The sequence below is a fragment of the Symphodus melops genome (assembly GCF_947650265.1).
Source record: "Symphodus melops genome assembly, chromosome: 12".
Taxonomy (NCBI): domain Eukaryota; kingdom Metazoa; phylum Chordata; class Actinopteri; order Labriformes; family Labridae; genus Symphodus; species Symphodus melops.
In genome coordinates, this window is record NC_136702.1 from 19466471 (window position 1) to 19488288 (window position 21818).

At 40.1% G+C, this 21818-nt stretch overlaps 1 protein-coding gene across 1 annotated transcript; it reads left to right on the forward strand.

Annotated features, from left to right (window-relative positions):
* Nucleotides 1–496: 496 nt before the first annotated feature.
* mrasa (muscle RAS oncogene homolog a) lies at nucleotides 497–21818 on the forward strand. Its single transcript, XM_079358105.1, has 6 exons — nucleotides 497–640; nucleotides 13071–13329; nucleotides 14759–14912; nucleotides 15192–15291; nucleotides 16320–16399; nucleotides 17759–21818. The coding sequence occupies exons 2-6, from the start codon at nucleotides 13137–13139 to the stop codon at nucleotides 17856–17858; spliced, it is 627 nt and encodes a 208-aa protein (XP_079214231.1). The 5' UTR covers nucleotides 497–640; nucleotides 13071–13136; the 3' UTR covers nucleotides 17859–21818.

Below are 21818 nucleotides of genomic sequence, written 5' to 3' on the forward strand. Positions count from 1 at the left end.
AAAGGCTGTGCAAAGATGAGGGAAAATATCTGGCAAGAATAATAACATGCTTATGACCTACTACTGCTGATGTAGACATGAAAGAAAGACCTGCTGACCTCTTCAGGCAACTAAAAATATGTAAATCTCTTTTCTAAAAAAAAAAGTCAATAATTCTGTGGAAAATCTGGACTCCCATTACATTTTTTTCCGGCTAATTTGACCGGACTTTCCCTTTAAAGAAGTACACTACATAAAGGGACAGCCCATGTAGCAAAAAGGGGAACTGATTGACGTTTTTTTCCAGAGATTTCCAACTTTTATCTCACAGGAATCTGGTAAAAGAAAACTAACATGTATGTTATCACTAGCTTTAAGAGGAAACTATATATTACCCTGAAAAATGAAAACTTCATGACCTATTATTTTCTCAAATTTGTAGTTCGCCCCTTTTTCGGGCGTTTCTATTTTTAGCATCAGCTGTTGCAATACAAAGATTAGCGACTCCACGTATTGTTTCGCAGATGTGGGGAGCTCAGTCCCGGCTGTGGCGAAAGGGCGGCGGTGGTGTGAAGCCGAGAAACAGGAGAAAGCAGGAGGGACATGTCGGTGTGAGGACGTTTCTTTGTGTCCCCCCACATCAACAGCGAGGCTCATATCGGTAAGTGGCTTTCTGTCTGACAGAGAGAAGAGGTCGTGAATGCGGGAGTCTGTACTGAAGACGCACCTAACCTTACTGTAAAATCACAAACTAGACTCTCAGTATATCCACAACTTACTGCTGCCTAGTTCACTGTCAACACATTATTCCGACTTGTGACAGTGGAGAAGATAGTAAAGGGAGTCTAGCTTGTTTTTTATTAAGATTGTGAACGAGTGGAGTCCGTTTGCGGAAATTCATTTTTGCTGCAAACTTACAGAGAAAGATGAAGCAACCGAGGAGGACCGTTATTTTGGTTTCCACCCGGCCGCTCACACACAGTGACGGGCCTTGCCTTCGTGTGTCAAATATTTATTTCCCCGTGGGGACGAAGCGAAAACACAACTGCTTTGCCTCTTGTTGTCGTCAGTCAGAAATGTCCAGAAACCATACAGCAAATGATAGGCTGCCGTGTTTTCTCCACAGCTGTGTGTGCAGTAGCTGCACAGTGACGTGCCCATTGAACCGGCTGGACACAAAGAACAGAGAGATTCTTCATGTATCAAATCATAGGATGAGATCATTCAGAAGCACCAGTCAGTCTGCAAACACACACACACACTCATACACGTGTGTGTGTGTGTGTGTGCACACACTCACACATACACACGCGTTAATCACTATTAATAGCGGAGTGAAATCACCAGATTATTTGGCTGTCTGGGGACAGATCTCTCTCTGCCATCCTTACTCCATTGAAATGTCAAACCTCCTGCTATGACTGCTGTTGTTGCTGCTGCTGATCATTCTGACGTTTCTGGTGAGAGTAATAGGTTGCTCACTTTTGCATGCTGTTCTTTCTTTTCTTTTTTTAACAATTTTTAGGAAAGCTTTTGACCAGGGGGAAATTGTAATCTGGATGACTGGTTCATTCTGGTTTTCTAAACCTTGAATATATTTGGTGCTATTTGTTACACTTGTTTCTGAATCCTGATTTACAAAATGCCCCTAAAATATGTTCTGAGCATCACATTAGTCACTTTTTAATGTAAGTAAGAGCATACAACTTGATAGAAATATTTGAATCTAATTTCAGAACGTATAAGGCCTGATACAGAACATGGGCATACCATTACTTCTCGTGTCCATCTAAAAACACACATCTTTTTTAATACAATCATGAAGCTTTCAGCCAATAAGTTCTTGTGCCAGGCTCGGGGCTTTCTCCTAATTCTCTGCCCCCTAAAGCTGACCTGTAGTGCTTATTTTCAGCTTTATATTTTTATTCTGGGACTCAATAGAAGCTTACGTAACTCAGCTTTCGGAAACCTGCTTTTATCCACCTGCCAACTCTGTAAAGAAACTAAATGACACCTCCGAAGTGACTCGTTGCTGGAAACAGTCCCATCTTCTCACGTGAACATGTTCGTATCAAGCTTTTTTTTTTTTTAGAACATGAGAGCGGACAGCATCGAGAAAGAAACGAATGGAGCTGAACTGGATAAATATCAAGCCAGTGACCTGCTTCCTGTGTAACATCATGATGAAATATTGTTTCAGTTATAAGACCGAGTTATACTCGTGCTTCATATCAGCCCTAACTCTTCTATGAGTTTAAAAAATACAATATTAATTAGCTTTTTATTACATCTGGCTCATAATCATACATTTGAACTTTTTTTCTTTTTTGCAAAAAACGTGAAAGTTGGTAAACATTATCATTGTCCAACCAAATGGGCCGGCATCGCGATGCATCAACCTATATCATATCGGATCAAATCGTCCACTGAACTGTTGTGATTGAATCACATTTGAGACCAGTAAAAATGCACGGCCATAGTTGGGGATTACTAATGGCATCCTTCAGTTTAAAGTAGCCCAACATAATAAAATCATGACTGAATGAAAGGTAGTACAGAAGTTGGAATTGCCCCCAAACCAATCATCAGGGTGTAAATCAAAAGTTGCACAACTGTAGGATGTGTTGGAGATAATCTTCTGTTGGATCATCTTCATCATGTTGGATTAATTCATAGACGGCACAGAGAGTTTGAGTCACAGCAGCATGCAGCCTGTTCTTAAAGATCGAAGAGTAAGGATAAATCAAGTTCATGGCTTGAGCCTTGTTGTTACGAGAGAGCGGATCACTTTATTAATTGTTGATCCCCAACCATGTGAGCAGTTCAAAAAGCCCTCTGTTAGGCTGTTTGCACTTTGTCCTCTGTTGCACAGAGTGTTAAAGTGTGGGGACAGAGTCCGCCATCTGTGGAGGAAATGTGATGAAGGGACACTTTGCCTCGTGTACACTTATTATTTATTTATTTCAACGATTTAGTTCTTCAAATTAAAGATGGAGTTTAAGTGGATGATCAGAGTGTTGGAATATTATTAGACACTGATGATGGAGCTCTTCTGGCTAAACTTGAAGATGATCTTCAGATTATTATGGAGAATGATGCTGGAAATGGAAACTCGAGGTAAATGAAGACAAAACACAAATAGTACATTTCAGACAAAAATCCTCAGTAAGGAAGGAGTCCAGTTATGTTTTTAATTCAGACACTAAAGTGCTATCACATATTGATCAATTCAAATGTCTTGGCTTGACTTTGGACGAACACGTGACGTTTAGAGACGCTGAGAGTGTTTTGTCTCAGTCAGCTGGAAGAGCTCCGGGCTCTGTATTGAACAAAGTTAAACTTTGTGACTTAAACACAAACTTATCATTCACGTGTGTCCACTGTCGGATTATGCTTCTGGTGTTCATACATCACAGAGCTCTGACGTCCTTCTCGGTTTGTCTGTAAGTTAACGCTAGTCCTGGCTGTGAATCCTTGGAGCCTCCAAACATCAGACAGAAATGTGAAATGCTTCGGCTTTAGAATAGACCTGTTAAGATGTCAGATCAGAGACGCATCACAAATAAGATCTTCGTTATGGATACCTGTCATTCTTGGGCAAATGAGTTCAAATGTGTATAATAGTTCCTTTAGAACTGGTTTTGATGGACTTGAGCTTGTATGGCGCTTTTCTAGTCTTCTGACTACTCAAAGTGCTTTTACACCGCCCATTTACACTGCTGGCTGGTTATGTGGCCAATCCAGTAACTAATTCTATTCACACTGACGTTTGTGTCAGGGGCGTATGTCTTTGTCTGTGTCTATGTCTTGCCCAAGGACGCATCGGACATGTTGCTCGCAGGAGCTGGAGATCGAACCCTCAACCTTCTGTTTGAGGGACAACAACTCTACCAACTGAGCCACCACCTGTGGTGTAAACCTAAACTAAGGCAGTTGTCTCATAAAGGAATGGACAGTGTGGAAGCCTGAGTTAAGTTTAATTTCACCAAAAGACAAAGTTACATGTCTTTTGGCTTTAGCTTTAGAGACCGGCAGGTTTATTGTGTACATTTGAGATTCATTTTCTGTTTTACTGTCCATTGTTTGATAAGATAAGGGAAGTTCTGTCTTCAATTTAGAAATCAAGTTGATTTCTTTTGGTTTGATGATGACGAGTTGTGTTTTAAAAAAAGAACCTTTTGTTGTTTCAGATTTGATCTGTAAAGCCTGGAAAAAAGACCGAACACGCTGTTTAAGAGTAAACTAATAACTAATGTGATGAAATGGTCAAATGCAGCTGAATCTTCTGGGGTCTTATAAGCCCACGAGGGTTGGGCACTTAGTGTGCGTGACACAATAATAAATTCAATCAGTGACTGAATCATATACAGACTCAGAGACGTGAATATGGTAGTCTTCTTTGATGTGTTTCTGTTGTTCGGTAGAGAACAAACTTCTTTTGAGAGAGTGAATCCAAAGACGTCGAAGTACAGAGTGTGATTAGTCCAGACTCCTGCTGAAACGTGGCCTCAGTGTAAAATACAGAAAAGAAACAAGATGAGCAGATTTGATTCATTTAGCAAGATTAGGTCAACATTTACAACAAGAATAAAAAGCACATTGTTTGGCTTTAGATGAGAGCCCGACTGATTAATCAGCCAGCCAATAACATCGAAGGATATTAGCATATCCAGTGACTATTGGTGTTGGTTTATTTTGTAGCAGAGATGTGCTGATATTACTAGATTAAGGGCGCATCACGAGGCAATCCTGACCATGCACAAGCACGCTTCACCCCTAAAGTCCAGTTCTTTTGACCAGTTCTGAGCGCTCCGATCCGTGCTCAAGCACAGCACATTCTTGGACCTGGCACGCTTGAAAGACGTGTTAGTACGGTTCACGCACGGGCACAAGCTTGCGGGTACACAACGTGGACAGCCTTCAGAGTGTTCTGGCTTTATCCGAGTAAAATAACCCCAAAGTCAATAAAGTATTCTTCGTGCTGTTATTCAATGTGTGGACGCAGACACGACAGCGGCTCCCTTTGTTTTTTTTTGTTTTTTTTATTCGAGTCCGTTTGTCTAAACTAAGCATGCTTTTATCATTCAAGACAATTCTTAAGCACGGTACGGGACAACTTAGCTCGTGTGAGTGTGTCCTCTCTTACACCACAGAATGTGCCATATGGATCACAACAAGCATTACAGCTTTCCAGACTGTCAAGCAGTGATGCACGAACATCTGCAGTTCCAGTTGAGTGTCCATCTTGTCTTCATTATATCTTTTTTCCGAAAGTGTTGGATAACAGCATTTAAAGGATCAATGCAATAAATGTGTGCATCAAACTACAGAGCAAACATAAATCGAAGACAGATCGGCTGTTATATCAGTGTCACTTTTGATATTGTAGTATCGGCCTCAAAAACCCCATCGGTCAGGCCCGTCTTTAGATCCATGTCAGGTGGAGAATGTTGACAGAAGTACTAGTAAAGAAATGTCTGAAAACTAGAAAATGTCAGAAAAGTGATTTCTCTCTTTGAGTTCAGCTCTCCTGGTGACAAAAACCAGCAATCTGCCTCTCCCGTCTCCTAAAAGTAGTTTATAAATTAATGACAGTATTTATTCTGGCAGACTAAAGAACAGTTCCCTACAGTATTTACTATTATCACGAATCAAACAATAGATGTGATCAGCTCTAAATTAATGGAAAATTAAAGGTGGAGTTTGACGGGAGTGAAAAGTCACTTGACAGCGACCTGAGTGCGCAAGTGTCTTGAACTGTGCGACCTGTGTCCTAGCACCTCCTTCAGATGATTGATGAGTGTTGATATGAGACGCTTTGCACAGGCTGGGCTGTGAACCGCTGTGTTCCTCCTCACACATGTTCCGTGTGATATGTAGCTGCTTTGTTCCCATGTGAAGAGGGAAGTCCCTTTGTCCTTTCTCATGGCAGCGAGTTGCCACCTCTCAAGAGCCCAGCTTCTTAGCAGACTAAATATAAAGCCAAAGACACTTCAGCTGCTTGTTTTCTTTAACATATAAAAGCATGTGTACAGGGCATTGTACACGTTTGGGCCAAGAGCCTGATTAAAAGCTGATTTTTTTTGTTTTGTTTAGCATACATATTTTCTCTTCTAAACTATTTTAATGAGCCTAAAAATGATCATTTTGAAAATGCCATATGCATCAAAAGTGGTTAAACTCCACAAAGTGTCAAAATAGGCCACAATAAAAAAACAGTTAGATCTGGCTGTATACAGTCACCTCCTTTTAAATCTTCCGGGGTCAGTATTGATCTTTTTCTTAACAGAACAAATCTTTTTCTCTGTCAGATCAGATCCACATCTTTCCTCCTAGAAAACCCCTGATAGTTGTTTGCCCTCATGTTGTCATCAGCTGTTTGTCAGTGTAAAGTGTAGGACTGAGCGGTTTTTTTTTTCAATATTCATTTGCTTATGTTTTATTCCCCCATATTATGAACACCTTTATTGCATCATTAAATTAAAACAGATGGGAAAAAAAGCAATTTCCCACAATGAAATGAGCTATCCCATTTGTTTTTGTTTTTTTCCCCAGGCTGTTCATGTTCATTTCTGCTGTACAGAATAACATATTAAAAAGGGTGTGTATTTGAAATCCAGGGTGTTTGCAGCCACCGTCTAGTGGACACTTGAAGAACTGCAATTGTTCTACATTTGAGGTTGCTGCCTGGTTGAACTAGCCCGACACAATTGGTTAGCATGAATTGTTCGTACTTGGTGTTGTAAAGTAATTCCCTGTGTAGTAGGCTAATACAAATTTGTTCCCAATCAATAAAGTATCTATCTATCATATCTTTTCATATGCTGACTTCTGCTTACGTGTGTGTTAATCAGGGCAAAGGGTCATTTCTACCCTGCTGCATTTTGGCCCTTTGTTCTCAAAGCAAAGTGACATAAACATATGTTTGAAATAATACTCAAAGTGTGTCGTTCACAGCCTAAGTAAGTCCTCTGAAACCTCCGGGCCTGTAGAGCCTTAAAGACGGCCACACTGACCAGATGACTAACTTGGGTTTGGAAACATGGCAACATTTCCTCCACCAAGGTTCCACTTCCAAAATAAGTTTGTCTTAAACTGTGACTGTGGATTATTCTGGTCTCACAGAATGATGAACGCTGCCTCCACCGAGTCGACTAACAGAGGGAAATGCTGACACATCGCACTCGATTGTGATCTGGCATGGATACAGCTCAGCCACACCAGGCAGGATAGCAGAGAAGACGGGGTGGCAGGTACTCAGATACGATGCGATTTGTTCTCCCTCACTGTTCTGCACTAAAAAACCTGAAAGGCTGCAGTGGCACACACAGTTGTGCTGTGATTTCATGAAAGCCGGGGTTTGAACTGACTGAAGAGGCTTTTGAACGTCAGGAATCTGGCCTGGAAATTCTTTGCCTAACCTCGCTGTCTGCTTGCTGCAGAGTGACTGGCTGTTCGGCTGGCTGACTTTGGAGAGGAAGGAAACATCTTCCTTCCCTTCATTGTGCTGGGCAGGAAAGGATGGACCATAGCCAGCTGACAGCTGTTTCCTGGTGGATGGAGGAGGAATGGGTGCGTGGGTGTGTGGGTGTTGTGCTAGTAGTGAGTGAATGTGGGTTTTTGTGTCTACTTTGGTCTGCTGCAAGGTTTCATAAGAACTACAAATCTGAAGGTTTCCCAACGCTATAAGGAAGATTAGTTATATTTCTAATTCTACTGTTCTTTAAATTGCACAAACCAAAATGGTCCCAAAATGTTAGAAATAACTAAATTAATTTAGAAATAGATTTACACAGACTTCCCTGAGATATGTAATTAATATTTAGGTCTGATAAGTTAGCCACCCACCCACTAAAAAGCAACGTATACTTGACCTTAATTTATCTCCAGATACAGATTCCTTAAAGCCAATAATAGTATTTGATGATTTTTGAAAAAATGAAATGTGTTTTGCAAAACATATAAATCATGACTTTATTACATTCTTGTTTAATTCACAGAGTCTTGTCCTTTGACTTGCTGCTTCCATGTTTTTCACCTCCATCTGTCCGTCAGCGGGGTAGTGTGAAACCTGCCGCAGGATCGCTTGCTGTCTCGCCGACTTGCTTGCTCATGTACATGTGCGTCCGTTTGTGCAATTTGACTTCGGTGTTGATTTTACCCTTCCTACGTCTCGGAGTGTTTATTCTGGAGCCACAGCTCTACTCGAGGGTGTCACTGCGGCGGTTAGGGTGTTACATCTGATCAAACTCTACTCTGCCCATTTCAGTCTGAGCCTGCTGCACTTCACAGTTAAGAGATACAGGCGCCCAGTTAAAGGTGTTGACTCATCATTATCTTTTAACTGCTCTTGTAAAGAGGATTTTAGAGCTGGAAACATCTGTCAGTAGAAATTAAAGTTGACAACTGGCCCCCGATAAAAAGAGGAAAAGGTGCAAGTTAAAACAGAGGTGTCTATGGTAATTACTCGGCACCATATTCTAGTATTTCTTTCAACTCTGTCCTCATGTGCCCTGGCTTCCTCTCCCTCACTCTTCTGTTTCCGATTTCTCTCACCCTCCTTTCCCCCCTCTCTGCTTTTGCTTCCCTCCTGTGTCTCGTTCTTTCTGTAGCACTCTCAATATCTGTGGCCAGCTGTGCGGAGAGATTTTCTACATGAGCACGACCTAGCATGACACATATCAAAGGTCCAGTGAGTTAGATCAAGGGGACTATTGGCAGACATGGAAAATGATATATGCTTTCATTGTAGTGAAATAATGAAGATTTAGTTAGATTAATATGAGCTCCTTTTTAGAGCTCTTTTCAGAGGGAGCCGCTTCCCTCCCTTGGAGTCGTTTTAAAGTATCCCAGAAAAGACGAAACAAGCGCTCCAGTACAGGCTGTTTGTGCTTTTTTTCATTAGCACCATAAGTTGTCTTACTTGCTAAAATATGAGAGAAGAAGTTATCAGTCGAGTGCAATCTTCACACCATCTCGTATTCCTTTTTAAAGAGTCAAAAGAACATTTGTTAAATAGTGCAGAACATAGGATACTTTTCATATTGGATCAAAAGAGATGTTTATTTTTGTTTTGAAAAAAGCCATAATTGCAAACTGCAGCAATCCATCTGTGTGGAGGCCATCATATTTCTCCTCTGGCTCTGTGGTTACAGCGGGCCTCTGAGAGTATAGACGTCATTACATTCGTTTCTGCTCGGCCAAAACCACGCTCGCCATTGCTCCTGTTAGCTTCTTTTCCGTGCAGATTTGACACATCTCCTCTGGATGACTGAAAAAAAAAGCTTGTCTCACCAGAATAGTGTCTAGAATTCCTAACCGTTTTATTTAGCCGTTTCGTCTTTCCCTCCACTGAGGCTTTTTTATTTCAAACGTGTCAGCACACTATGATGTGAGAAGGCTGTCGTGTCCTGGCTACTCCAGGATCACACATAATCACAAAATAGCAGTTAGATGTGGATCTGCGGGACACATGTGGCTGCATTTCCCAACGCTGCTTTATGATGAGAGCGTTTGCTTTCAATACAAGGCCTTGCATCAGCACTTTTAGGGGTCACTCACTGCGACCCTTAGCGTGCATCCTTCTACACTTAACAAACAGGATGAACCTTTTTTTTGCTTCCCCCAAAAACATTTGCAAACATGTTTTGTTTCAAATTCAACTTTGATTTCATGTTGACTTTCTCACTCGATGTCTCTGCTGGCTTATAGCAGCTGTTTTTTGGCCTTTCCCGTGATTCATGGAAAAGAGTGGAACCATTTGCACAAAAGCACACTGCCTGTGTAGATGGATGTTCTTGTGCACATGTGCACACTAAACAGCAATCAGTAACCTTATCAATAAATCCTACCTTAAGATGCAGCATGCAACTCAAGCCTAAGTGAGTTTGGGTCTAACAACAGAAAATCTGATATCTCTTTTCGAGAAACAGGAACAACAGCGCTCAGACCCCAGAAGTTATATCTGAGCTGTTTTTGTGTTGATGCAACAGTGTTGAGCACAGGTGTTAACTCCTGCAGTGTTGCTTGCCAGCTCACGTCATTTATATCCATTTCAAATTTGTTTTCATTGGTTATTTTCAAACCATGTCAATTAAAATGCTCCATTAATATTTTCTTGAGGACAGATCTTTTCTTAAAAAGTCACGGGGTCTCATCTTAATGCACAGTCTTCTTAATGGATGCTGATGTCATCTTTTTTTCATTGAGTACGTCTGGCTAATGTTTTATTTTGTCTGTCCGCTCTGATCCTGTATTTGATCATGCCTTTAAACTCTCAGAACAGGCCATTTTTTGTGTCTGTAGCTTTAAATACAGAGGAGCTTAGTTGACCACGCCCCTCTAAAAGGGCTTGGCTGGTTTTTTTAATTTACAGTGGCAGACTCAGATGGCAGAACAAACACCTAGTTGTAGGAGTGTCACCCACCTGGAGAGGGGTTACTGCCCTTTGTGATGTCATTAAGGGAAAATCTCCAAACAGCCTGTTTGAGCACAAATTTTCTGAAAAGTGGAGCAGGCTCCAGAGACGGAGAGGATGGACTTTTCTCATGTTTGGGGGAGTTTGTTGACAGGCGAGGGATACATATTAGTGTTAGAAAAGATTATGTGTGTTGTATATTACGTGACTCTAATGACCTTCATGATTAAATAGATAGTTAAAGATACTTTTTTTTGTTGACCCAAGAAGCAAAAAACAGTTCAACTCTACTGTATGTATTAAAATGTGCATAATTTGTCAATTGTGGTGCGTAGCAAGTGAAGGGAAACATAAACATTGGATAAATGTAAACAACAATCTGTGTATTTGTTTAAATGGTGAAGAGAGGAAACTAAATTTCTCCCAGAGTTTTGATGCTAATAAGATGCATGGAAAACATGATGTGATTTAAAAAAAAAAAAGTTTTAAGATTAATTTAAAAAAGGAGTGAGAAATGGTTTTGGGGGTCTATTTGAGTTGCTGTCTTGTTTGTGTGACCGTATTTAAAGCTTCCATGAGTCAACAGCTGTGGACAAGTCAGGCCCAGGACCAAAAATATTTAAAGTCCGTTTGCTCGGCTCTTGATTAACTGACAACAGTGCACATGTACTTATATTTTACACTAAAGCTATGTATGTGCTAATTAAGATCACATAGCAAGTGACTGATCAGTTAAGTACTATAACATCATACCTTACTAGGGTTGCAAAGTTTCTATACTGTAAATTTCTGGAAACTTTCCAAGGGAAGTTAAGCTGGGGAATTTTGGAAGTATTCCAAATTGGAAAGTTTCCAGGAAAATGATGGGAATTAACTGGAAATTGAGGGTCATTTAATCGAACTGTAACTTATCTAAGCATAAATATAAACATTTTTGTTTTATCCTGCAGACATCAATGCAAAATATTACAATGAAAAAAACCTTTCAACAGATTTACATCAAATGTTTAAAATATATTACCCAATAACATCAGCCAAACTTACTTCCCTTTATGTAGTCGACAAGCTAAAATGTGTGGCTTCAGTAGTCTGGTGCTCTGGGCTCAAAGTGTGGTCCAGGGTTCTAGAAATCATCTGTGCATGTGATGGAGCACAGTGCATGTAGGGGGCGTGGCCTCAACAGCCCTGCAGTCAGCAGTGTGCTCTGTGACTGAGGAATAGCATATTGTGATTACATTTTATTATAAGTTCTTCTCAACTCTTGACTCAGTGCATGATGAAATCTTCTGAACATATTTGCATAACATAATCATATTTGCAATTGGCTTTAATGGACAAGTGAGGCTCCCAGTATTAAAGCTGGATATCTTTTATGTATAGCTTTGATATATTAATTCAATAACGATTACAAAGAAATGCAAAAACTGAATCAAACCTGCTATTGATCCATTTTGCACACACGTAGAAAAAAAAACCCTAAGCTGTTTTCAGGGTTTTTCTTGCTGCTGTCATCAGAATTGTTTTCAATTTTCTTTTTCTTTTTCAAATGGCCAGTTTGACAGAATCCACAGCCCATGTCTGGTGTGCTGAAATGTGTGCAGCATGTTTGACCAAGTTAGTTCTTGAATGCATTTGTGAAAAAGCAAATTGGCTTAAGTGGACTGAAGGTGTCATTTTACACAGCTCACAGCTTTCATCCACATACAGGTATCAAATTAAATACAGTAATGGTATATTTATTAATAAGATTGCTTAAGAGCTCCTGGTTTAAGTTGAGCTCATCTTGCATGCATACTTGATTTGATAGTCCAGTAGTCCTAAAACGATGCAGTTAGTGATAGCTGGCAGACTTTGGCTCAAAGACCAGAGATGTTCAGCATTGTGGCCCATCATTAATCAAAGTATTAATAATTAAAGTACTGACTAATCATGCTGGTGCTGATGAGCAAGGATGGCTACAGTTTTAAAAAACTGTCTTTCAACTTGTCTTTCTATGTGGCCGCTGACCAGCCTCAGCTGACCACAGTGCTTTACAGACAAGACGCCATTAACCAGCCAGCTGATATCATCATATCCAATAACTGTCGCTATTGGCTAATATTATTGCAGCTATGTGCTGATATTGCTCGATTTCTTCACTGGCCAGGTAGCATTTCATTCAGATTTTCTTTGTAACACATCTACACTCCAGAGCTTCAAGTGGGGATGCACGTCCATGTGCAGAATTTATTCCAGTTAAGCAATTTGTGTTTTTCCACAATAATTCATGTTAGGGATTAAATGGAACAAATGTTTGTATATATAGCTACATGTAGCGCTAAAGATCAAACATAGAGCTAAGAAAGATATCGGCCGATATCACATTCTTATCGGTATCGGCCCCAAAATCCCATATCGGTCAATCATTGAATAGAACATTTATATTAGGTTTAGCTTGTCTTAAAGGCCGGTGGAACAAATGTGGGTTTGAGCTGTGCTTTGGATGTATTCAGTGAGTTGAATGCATTTAAGTGTGCTGATCTATCCCTTTTGGCCTCCCCTATTGTATTTGTATACATTTGTTGTCATCCAGTTATGGCGTGTGGTCTCCATGTTGTAAAAAAAACCCACCAAACAAGCTAAACACCTCTTCCTGATATTGTCTTTGTCTTCTCTCTGTGTTCTTCCATTTCAGCCAGGTGTCTCCCCTCAGTACCGTACTACCCTAATTCCCACCGTTACCACCACTGTTGGGGTAGCCATGGCAACCAGTGCATTGCCAAGTGACAACCTGCCAACGTACAAGCTTGTGGTGGTGGGGGATGGTGGTGTTGGGAAGAGCGCTCTCACCATCCAGTTTTTCCAGAAGATCTTTGTGCCAGACTACGATCCCACAATAGAAGACTCGTATCTGAAACACACAGAGATAGATGGACAGTGGGCAATACTGGATGGTGAGTAGAAATATATACAGGTAGAAGATTCTTCCTCCTAATGCTGAGCTTCTCTTCAGACAAGTTTTAATATAAGTCTTGTTATGTTGATTTGAAGTGTAAGATATCATGGTACAGTCACTGTCTAGGTCAGAGGTGGCCAACCAGTCAGAGACACATTTTACTTTTAAAGCCACATCATACACACGGCCACACACATGCTCTCTGCCTTTCTGTCTGTCTCACACCCTCGCTCTCCTCCACGTTCTTCTTGTTATGGAACATTTTACTCCATGTGTACTATATGTGTTGTACAAAGGTCTCATATAATCTGTCATATAAAAAGTATCTGAAATGTCTTAGAATACTACATGCACAGCCTATCGGGTATTTTTATTTTCAATCATTTCTCACCCTTTATTCTGTTTCTCACTGTTTGTACATGTGGGAATAGTCACCTAGGCTCTTTCTCACTAGATTCCATCTCCTTCTCAGCCTTGGGAGATGGTAAATAGTCTTGTAGGGTATTTTTCTCACACAAGGAGATAGATCGTGCCCTGCCTGGTGGGCAGTGGCTCTATGTGGTGATGGGGAGTGCCCTGTGTAATGTGATAGAAATGTATAAGTGTTCATGTTTGCCTTTTCTCAGGGCCTCTTTCTCTCCTCACCGTGTGAGAGAGGGGTCTTCGAACGCTGATTCTGCCTTCGAATAAATGTTCATTGAGACCAGATCGATCTTGGGGTTCTTTTTTGAATAGATCTTCTCACTCTTTATTTTCACTCTTTGGGAATAGAAAAAAAATCCACAACACTCTCTATTTATCTCTCACACACAGGTTTGAAACCAAAACATTAACTATAGCCTTAACACACACACACACACACACACACACACACACACACACACACACACACACACACACACACACACACACACACACACACACACACACACACACACACACACACACACACACACCTCTGCTCAGGCACATTCACTGTAAATGTCACACTAACATGATATTGACCAAAGATGGACTTAAAGCTAACAAAGACCTCGACTACAGCTAATGGGGGTCCTAATAATCAAACAGTCAGTTGTATCCACGTTTAAATTAATGCAATAAGGAAAAGAGATAGAATAGGTTCAACTATGAAATAACTTTTACCACTTACATTGTCTCAGCATGTTTAATACGTTCTTAATTTTTTGGGTTATTCAGGCGTAACTGGTGCAGTGAACTAAAAATGTATAGATTAAAAAACATGAAAAAAGGACCTGGCTACTTCCATAAAAACATGTTAAATTATTTTAAGTATTTCATCTGAAAAGTAGTAATAACGACTTAGTCGGTCCTTAAAGCCCATTTCAGATACACACTGTAAGTCATCGGAAAGGGTAAAAAGTGAGTGAAAAAGTCAAACATTTTATGTTCTTCCATCCTGGCAGTGCTGGACACAGCCGGGCAGGAGGAGTTCAGTGCGATGAGGGAGCAGTATATGAGGACAGGAGACGGCTTCCTCATCGTCTTCTCTGTGACAGACAAGGCCAGCTTCGAACACGTCGACCGATTCCATCAACTCATTCTACGGGTCAAGGACAGGTAGCTCTCAGCAGCTGAGCCGAGCGACACTTAACACTGGGACAAAGGAGCACAATGGACGCCTTTTGACTGATAAAACTAAAGATACAAATACAGAACCTTGAACTAAACAAACTAGGAATGTTCATATTATGTGAAGTTCTACTGTAGCACATTTCCACAACATTTGAGAATTGCAGAAATTCTGACAACTTCCTGAGAATTTGTGTAGCATGTGATGCTGTTTTTAAATTATAGGAATGCATGATAATGTGCGTCTGTGTGTTCTCTCACTCACAGGGAGGCCTTCCCGATGGTTTTAGTAGCAAACAAAGTTGATTTAGTCCACCTGAGAAAGATCACCTCTGATCAGGGTCAAGAGATGGCTGCAAAACATAGTGTAAGTACTCCACCTGTTCTCAAGCACTCAGTCTTTCCATAGTGAGGACAGAGACAACCACTGTTTCTGGTAGTGATGAAGAGAACACCCTTTTAAGACCAGATATTCAACTTTCAGCCAATATGAGTGTCAATCCCATCCCAGTGATTGATGGATATGCTATATGTCTCACTGAGTACAAGAAACTGGGCTCATTTATGTGCAACGCTTGACTTACACATTGCCTTACCAACCTTTCAGCTGTGGAAGAGGATTTCAGAATGTTTTCTTAGAATCTTGACTTAAGTCAGAAACAAATGTACGGTTAAAATATGTACACCTTGAACTTGGTCATATAAATTCCAATTTGACTAAAATTTAAGGGTAAAATGTATGAACATCCAAACATGGATGCCCTGTGCACAGCACTGCCTTTTCTGTCAGTGCAGGTGAGGAAGCTTCTTCACAGCAAATGAGAAGATTCCCCGAACACAAGGAGCTGAATAACTTCTAGTTTTATGTACACCCGCCATGCAGGCGTTGAATCTTCTTCTCTGTTGGATGAATGTGTTTTTTGTTCTTCTTAAGCAGACCACATCTGCCTTTTAAAGTAGCTTGCTTCTTCTTCCAGTGTACAATATTGGCCTACAGCGACTGCTAACACAACCTAATATTGATAATAGATTTAGAAAACATTGCTGTGGTACAGTAGCTGGTTTATTTTGAAGTAATCAAACAACGCATTGCTAAGTGCAGCACTCTGACTGGATTCAAATACAGCTCATTCATTAGTATCACTTCATGGCTATTACAATAGGTCTCTTTTATGAATACATCAATCGTCAGTCTTTGATTTATTGAGACTCAACAAAAAAAAAGTCAACTTTTAACTAATGCAGATTCTCTCCTGAAACGACTTTCTGCTCGATTAAGGCCACCAGCCAGCTGTTCTGTTTCCTGTCCTATTTCTCGCATCGTTTCATTTATCAGTCACAGCTGCGGTAATCACCACTATTGTTGACATTTTGACTATTTCTTTGTTTCTTTAGATAACTTATATTGAAACCAGTGCCAAGGATCCTCCAATGAATGTCGATAAAGCCTTTCATGAGCTGGTCCGTGTTATAAGGTAACTTAAAGATTTACGGCTGTTTGATTTTTAGACTTGAAGACAATTTGATCGTTCAAACAGAGAACATTTGTTTGGACTCAAAGCATTTGAGCATTTTATTTCAGTCTTTCATTCCTTGAGTGTTTACTGGTGCTCAGAGTGTTACACTGGTATGTTAAGGCAGTGAAGTGAGAGTGGAAAAAAAACAAAAAAATAAAAAGAGCAATTTCGTGATACATGTCTAATTTCAGGAGAATTTGGGTATTTTCCATGTTTTGTACATGTGCCTATCCTGTCCAAGTCTTTTTCTCTAACAATAAGTCACAAGTTAGCACGTCAGTGTGCTTACTCGGGATCCTGACTCAGACTTTTAATCCAGGAAAGGCAGAGCTCTTAATGTCAACATGACAGATCTGTAACTGACTCATGAAAGAGCTTTCCCTTTTTTTATTTTGTTGTCAAAATGTACCTTAACCGAGGAGACTTGACTGATGAATCAATGTTGCCCTCTTGTGGTCAGACTGAAGGAATCCAGGCATGCAGGAGCTGGATGAAAAAAAAAACAAAGATTTTTTCTGACTGATGCATCAGCAGTAGACGGACATAATTTTTCACACCTCTTTATATTAAGTGTTTTCTGTAAACTCTTTGAGACATGATTACATGGCTCTTGATTGGCTCAAAACTTAATACAAATTTTATATTTATATGTAATTTTTTTATAATTTGCTTCATTCAACATAACAGTAGTCTGGAACATAAACAGTCCCTTTTGTGTGGAGAAATCATAGCAGTAATATTAAATGGACTTGTACCATCCTTTGTAATCTTTTGAACACTCAGTGTGTTATTTCACTACATGTGACATTCACCCATTCACACCACATAAACACACTAGAGGTTGGTAGAGTCGCTCATTTCTCAACCGGAAGGTCGGAGGTTCGATCCCCAGCTCCTCTTCAACCCTAAGTTGCTCCTACTGCCTCGGTGTGCCACGGTAGCGTATGAATGGATTGGTTACGTCTGATAGTTACTTTACATAGAAGCCTCTACGATCAGCATGTGAATTGGTGTGAATGGTTAGGTGTGACCTGCAGTGTAGAAGCACTTTGAGTCGTCAGAAGACTAGAAAAGAACTACAGCTCAAGTCCATTTAACCGCCAACCTTCCTGTTTATAAACTACCGACTCTACCACAGCCACCCTGAATGGCTTTACAGACATGAGAGTATTAACGAAATTTTTCTCTAATTTAAGCAAGAAAGTTAGTTTGAATATGTCCTGACCCTGCAAGTTGAATTATTCCTTCAACACAAGCTTCCACTTTACATTGTCAGTGTTTCCCCTAAGTGTATTTATTTTTTCTCTCCACAAACAGACAACAGGTCCCAGAGCGAAACCTGAAGAAGAAAAAGAAGATGAAATGGAGAGCAGAACGCTCCGCAGGCTCTCGCAGGTTCCGCTGCGCCATATTGTGACCTCTCCTGCCTCTTTTGTATCAATAGTAACATAAACACCAACACGCACACCCACATACCTTTTGGATTTCAGGGAATTCCCTCGCAGTGGTTGACTACTGGAGCAAAAGGGATGGGTGGGGGTCAAGGACGGATACGTAGGGACCGAAGGAGAGGCGAATCCGAAACGTTGGAACCGATGTCCCCTCACCCTCCTGGATGCCTTGGGATGAGTGCTGTGCCCTCTCTCCTCAATTTACGGCCCTTTTCCGGAGGTCATTACATCCCTCCCAGCTGTGTCCCAACACAGAAATACAGTGTCAGAGAACTGTTTCTTAATCAAGTGTAACTTTTGACTTCCATATCAAATGCGGCACAAGACAGCGGACTCTGGGAGAAAAGCCAGAGATCAAAAATGATCCTGATAATGAGACTTTGATCTTCTTGAAAAGTGAGGAACTGGCTCAAAATGGCGCTTTATTTTTCAGGACTCAACTAAAAGAGCCTGCTGGACGTCACCTTCCTATCATCAATATCCTTAAAAATCAGGAAAAGAGCCTGTGTGGACTTCAGATATGCTAGCAGTGTTCTCTCCCTGCAGAGTGAACATCATAAAGGCGGGGGGTGGATGGATGTCAGACCAGTAGTGGTAACAAATAGATTTTGTGTGGTGTTGTGGATGAATGAATCGTGAGTTCTGTGAGTACATGTTGTAACTTGTAGTCATGTGATGCTCTGGTTTTGAGAAATCAGTTCGGAGAGGGTGAGAAAGGACGTGTCGTACGGAGCAAAAGAAATGTGATTTGATGGAGAGAGAGAAAGTATCATACCAGTTATTATTGTTTAACTAGTGTAATTGTACATGATGCGGAGGTTGGTCGGTGTTTGTGGTTACAGTTTAATGTCAAAAAGCAGGGTTTGGACCAACACTGACATGTTAGCGTCATGTTTACGGGCACTCGTAAAAGAATAAATATCCCATATTAAGACAGACAGTTTATCAGAACCACTTAACATGAAGCGTTTGAACTTAATCAAGTTTGGCTCTTCACTCATTACCAGCAGCAAGTGCAGCCTCCATCAGTGCTGTGTCAACAATAGCCCTGATGGTTCTTTTTGTATTTGTAGTTTTAAAAAAATGTCCTTAAGCTGTTTTAATTTCCATGTTGTTGTTGTAAAAAAAAAAATAGACAGTTACAGTTATATTTACCATGTTGAAAAAATAAGCAAACTGTAGGTGGCAATTTACTTGAATGAATTGCTGTTTTACAATAGAGCTGTAGGAAATTCTGATTTCTGTACAATAAGATAAGGGATAGTTGGAGCTTCATGTTTCACATGTGAAACGGGCTGGAGAAGCGAATTTGCACTGGCCACTAACCAAAATAATGTGATGTCACTTTATTCCAATCCTGAGGCTTTTTCAGACAGCGCCGCTGAATTCAGGACCGGTCTAAGAGGAGCCATGCTCAGCAAAACCCTGGGGAATAAGTCCCAGATGAAATGATGGCATGATTCCCCCCCCCCCACACACACACACACCCCCACCGGGCTTAAAGCCATGATAACCCAGCTACATGCTCAGTTATGTCGTCGACAAACTACACAATCAAAGCAACAAGTTTCTTTGTGTCCGTGTTTGTAGCCGTGAAGTGGATAGGAATGTACAACTTAATAACCTATGAAAATGGCTCGTACTGTTAATGCACTAAAATTTCAGTGGACAACTTTTTCTTTTTTTTTTGTCTGGATGAATACAGTCTCTTGAAAGAATACATTTTTGCACTTTTAATACAATTTCTCACTTTCCTATCGGCATGTTGTTTTCTGTTTAATCTGAAATGAAAGGCACAGTTAAAATGATTTAAATGTAAAACATGATGATTAGGGTTGTAGTCCTGTGTGCCTGAGTGTGCCGGTTGTCATGGCGACGATTGTATCAGAGATGGGATAAATAGAGGCTCAGTGATTGGAAAGGTATTGAAAGAAAAACTGTGTGTTACTCTGTTTTGATTTCAGAAGATTGAGTTGTAAAAAACCAACTCACTTATGAAACAGCTTACGGCTTCGCCTCAGCGTGCAAGTGGAAATCAACCTCAGCCAACAAAGGAAGAAAATATGTATCTCCATCCACTGTTAAAGGGACTACATAAACTTTCCAGCGAAGGACAGAAAACATTGAAGAACTGATCATTGAGCAGTGAAGCGACAGACTCTGGATCATAGTGGAGTAAAGAAAAAAAACAAACATCTGAATGTGTTTATTGAAAATGGTGCATCATATATGTTTGATACCATTTTGTATAATTGATATGTATTGATATGATTCTTGCAAAGTGTTTTTTTAAACAACTGAATAATTTATTACGGTCTATGTTACCTCAGCTTGTCCCAGACCTGGACAAAAAATTTAACTTTCCTCCCACTTTTTTTTTCTTCTTCTTCTTCTCTTTTCTCATTGAGACTTTTAACGGGTCACAGGCCTTTTGCCTTTGAGCCTCCAGATCAAGAGACTTTTTGTGATGTCCATTTTTACCACAGACCAAGTAGAAAATTGGTCCCGAGTTAGATTGAAGCTCACAATGAAAACTTCACAAATTAAAAGTGAGCCACTCAAGGAATGTCTGTTTTCCACCTTGCGAATTTGAAATGGTTTCTTTGTTCAGTATGACATTTCTTAAAGGAATCAATTGATGTAATGATCAGCGTGTTATTTAAAGCTAATTGATTAGAGTGATACTGACGTCCTGTATTAACACTAAATATGAAGCTTGTTAGCGCAGTGTAGCTTGGCATAAATACTGGAACTTAGAAGAAACAGCTCGCCTCTCTCGTCTCTGAGGTAACATACAATCTCAAAATGTGGTAAGGGCTTGTACATTTAAAAAACAAAACAAAAAACGTTGCTTGACCTAGCTTGTTAGTCCACTTTAGAGGTACCGGTCAGAGACAACTGGGGCTTAGCCTTCCCTTTCTTATACAAAACATAGAAGAAAATAAATTTTGAGATATTTCACAAGATTGGTTTATGTTCTGGTGGAACCTCGAGCCGCATGGAACCTCATAGTTACAATTAAAACCCATAATATCTCTAATGGGTTAATTTTCCATTCACAGCTGTGGTGTAAATGAGTGATGGGTGTCATCGTCTGCCTCCTTGATTAGCTGATGATTGGATGATAATGGTAAAGTCAGCCCACTAGCATTTGACCAATAACACAACTGTAGCATAACAGGTGTGAAAGTGACTTAATTAGCATTTCTTAAAAAAACTACTTTAGTTAACATTGTCAAGTAAAATACATTATTTCTTGGAAATCACAGCAGTCATGACGCTAATTCTTTTGGCTAATTAAAGGCAATTAATATTGTTTTAGCATCAAGCTTACAAGCTATACAACGTACATCTCCGTCCATCTGCAAGATATTTTAAGCCCCATGAGAATTATGCACCAGACAGGCCAGCTGTTCTCCTGTTACCTCTTTTTATGCTAAGCTAAATGACGGAACGCTTTATATTTAGTATACAAATACAAAGAGCTATCAACTTTCTCATGTATCTCTCTAAAAGAAACAGAATAAGTGTATTTCCCTCAAAAAACATGACACCAATTTTTTGGCCCATACTTGGCCTGTGTGTCAACAAAATATATTCTTGAGTGATTTGGTTTGCGGTCCAAAAGCAGTTTGAATTATAAAGTTTCCCTCTCTGGAATGAAACCTGCTGATTTATTGTGCTGGCATCACATCTCAGGCAGACCAAATACAAAATCTGAACAAGTGAACATACCAATAATGTGATTCTTGATTCTATTTGAGCTTCATTGAGCACTTTTTGTTTTCATTGATTGGAGACGTAGCAATCTTTTTCAAAACAGATGCCAAGTATTGTTGAAGTAATGCAGTTAGTTTGAATTGTGTATGTCCTGAAATATTGTGGGTATGTTAAATGGGTGGTGTGACTCCAAGTCTGGATGACAA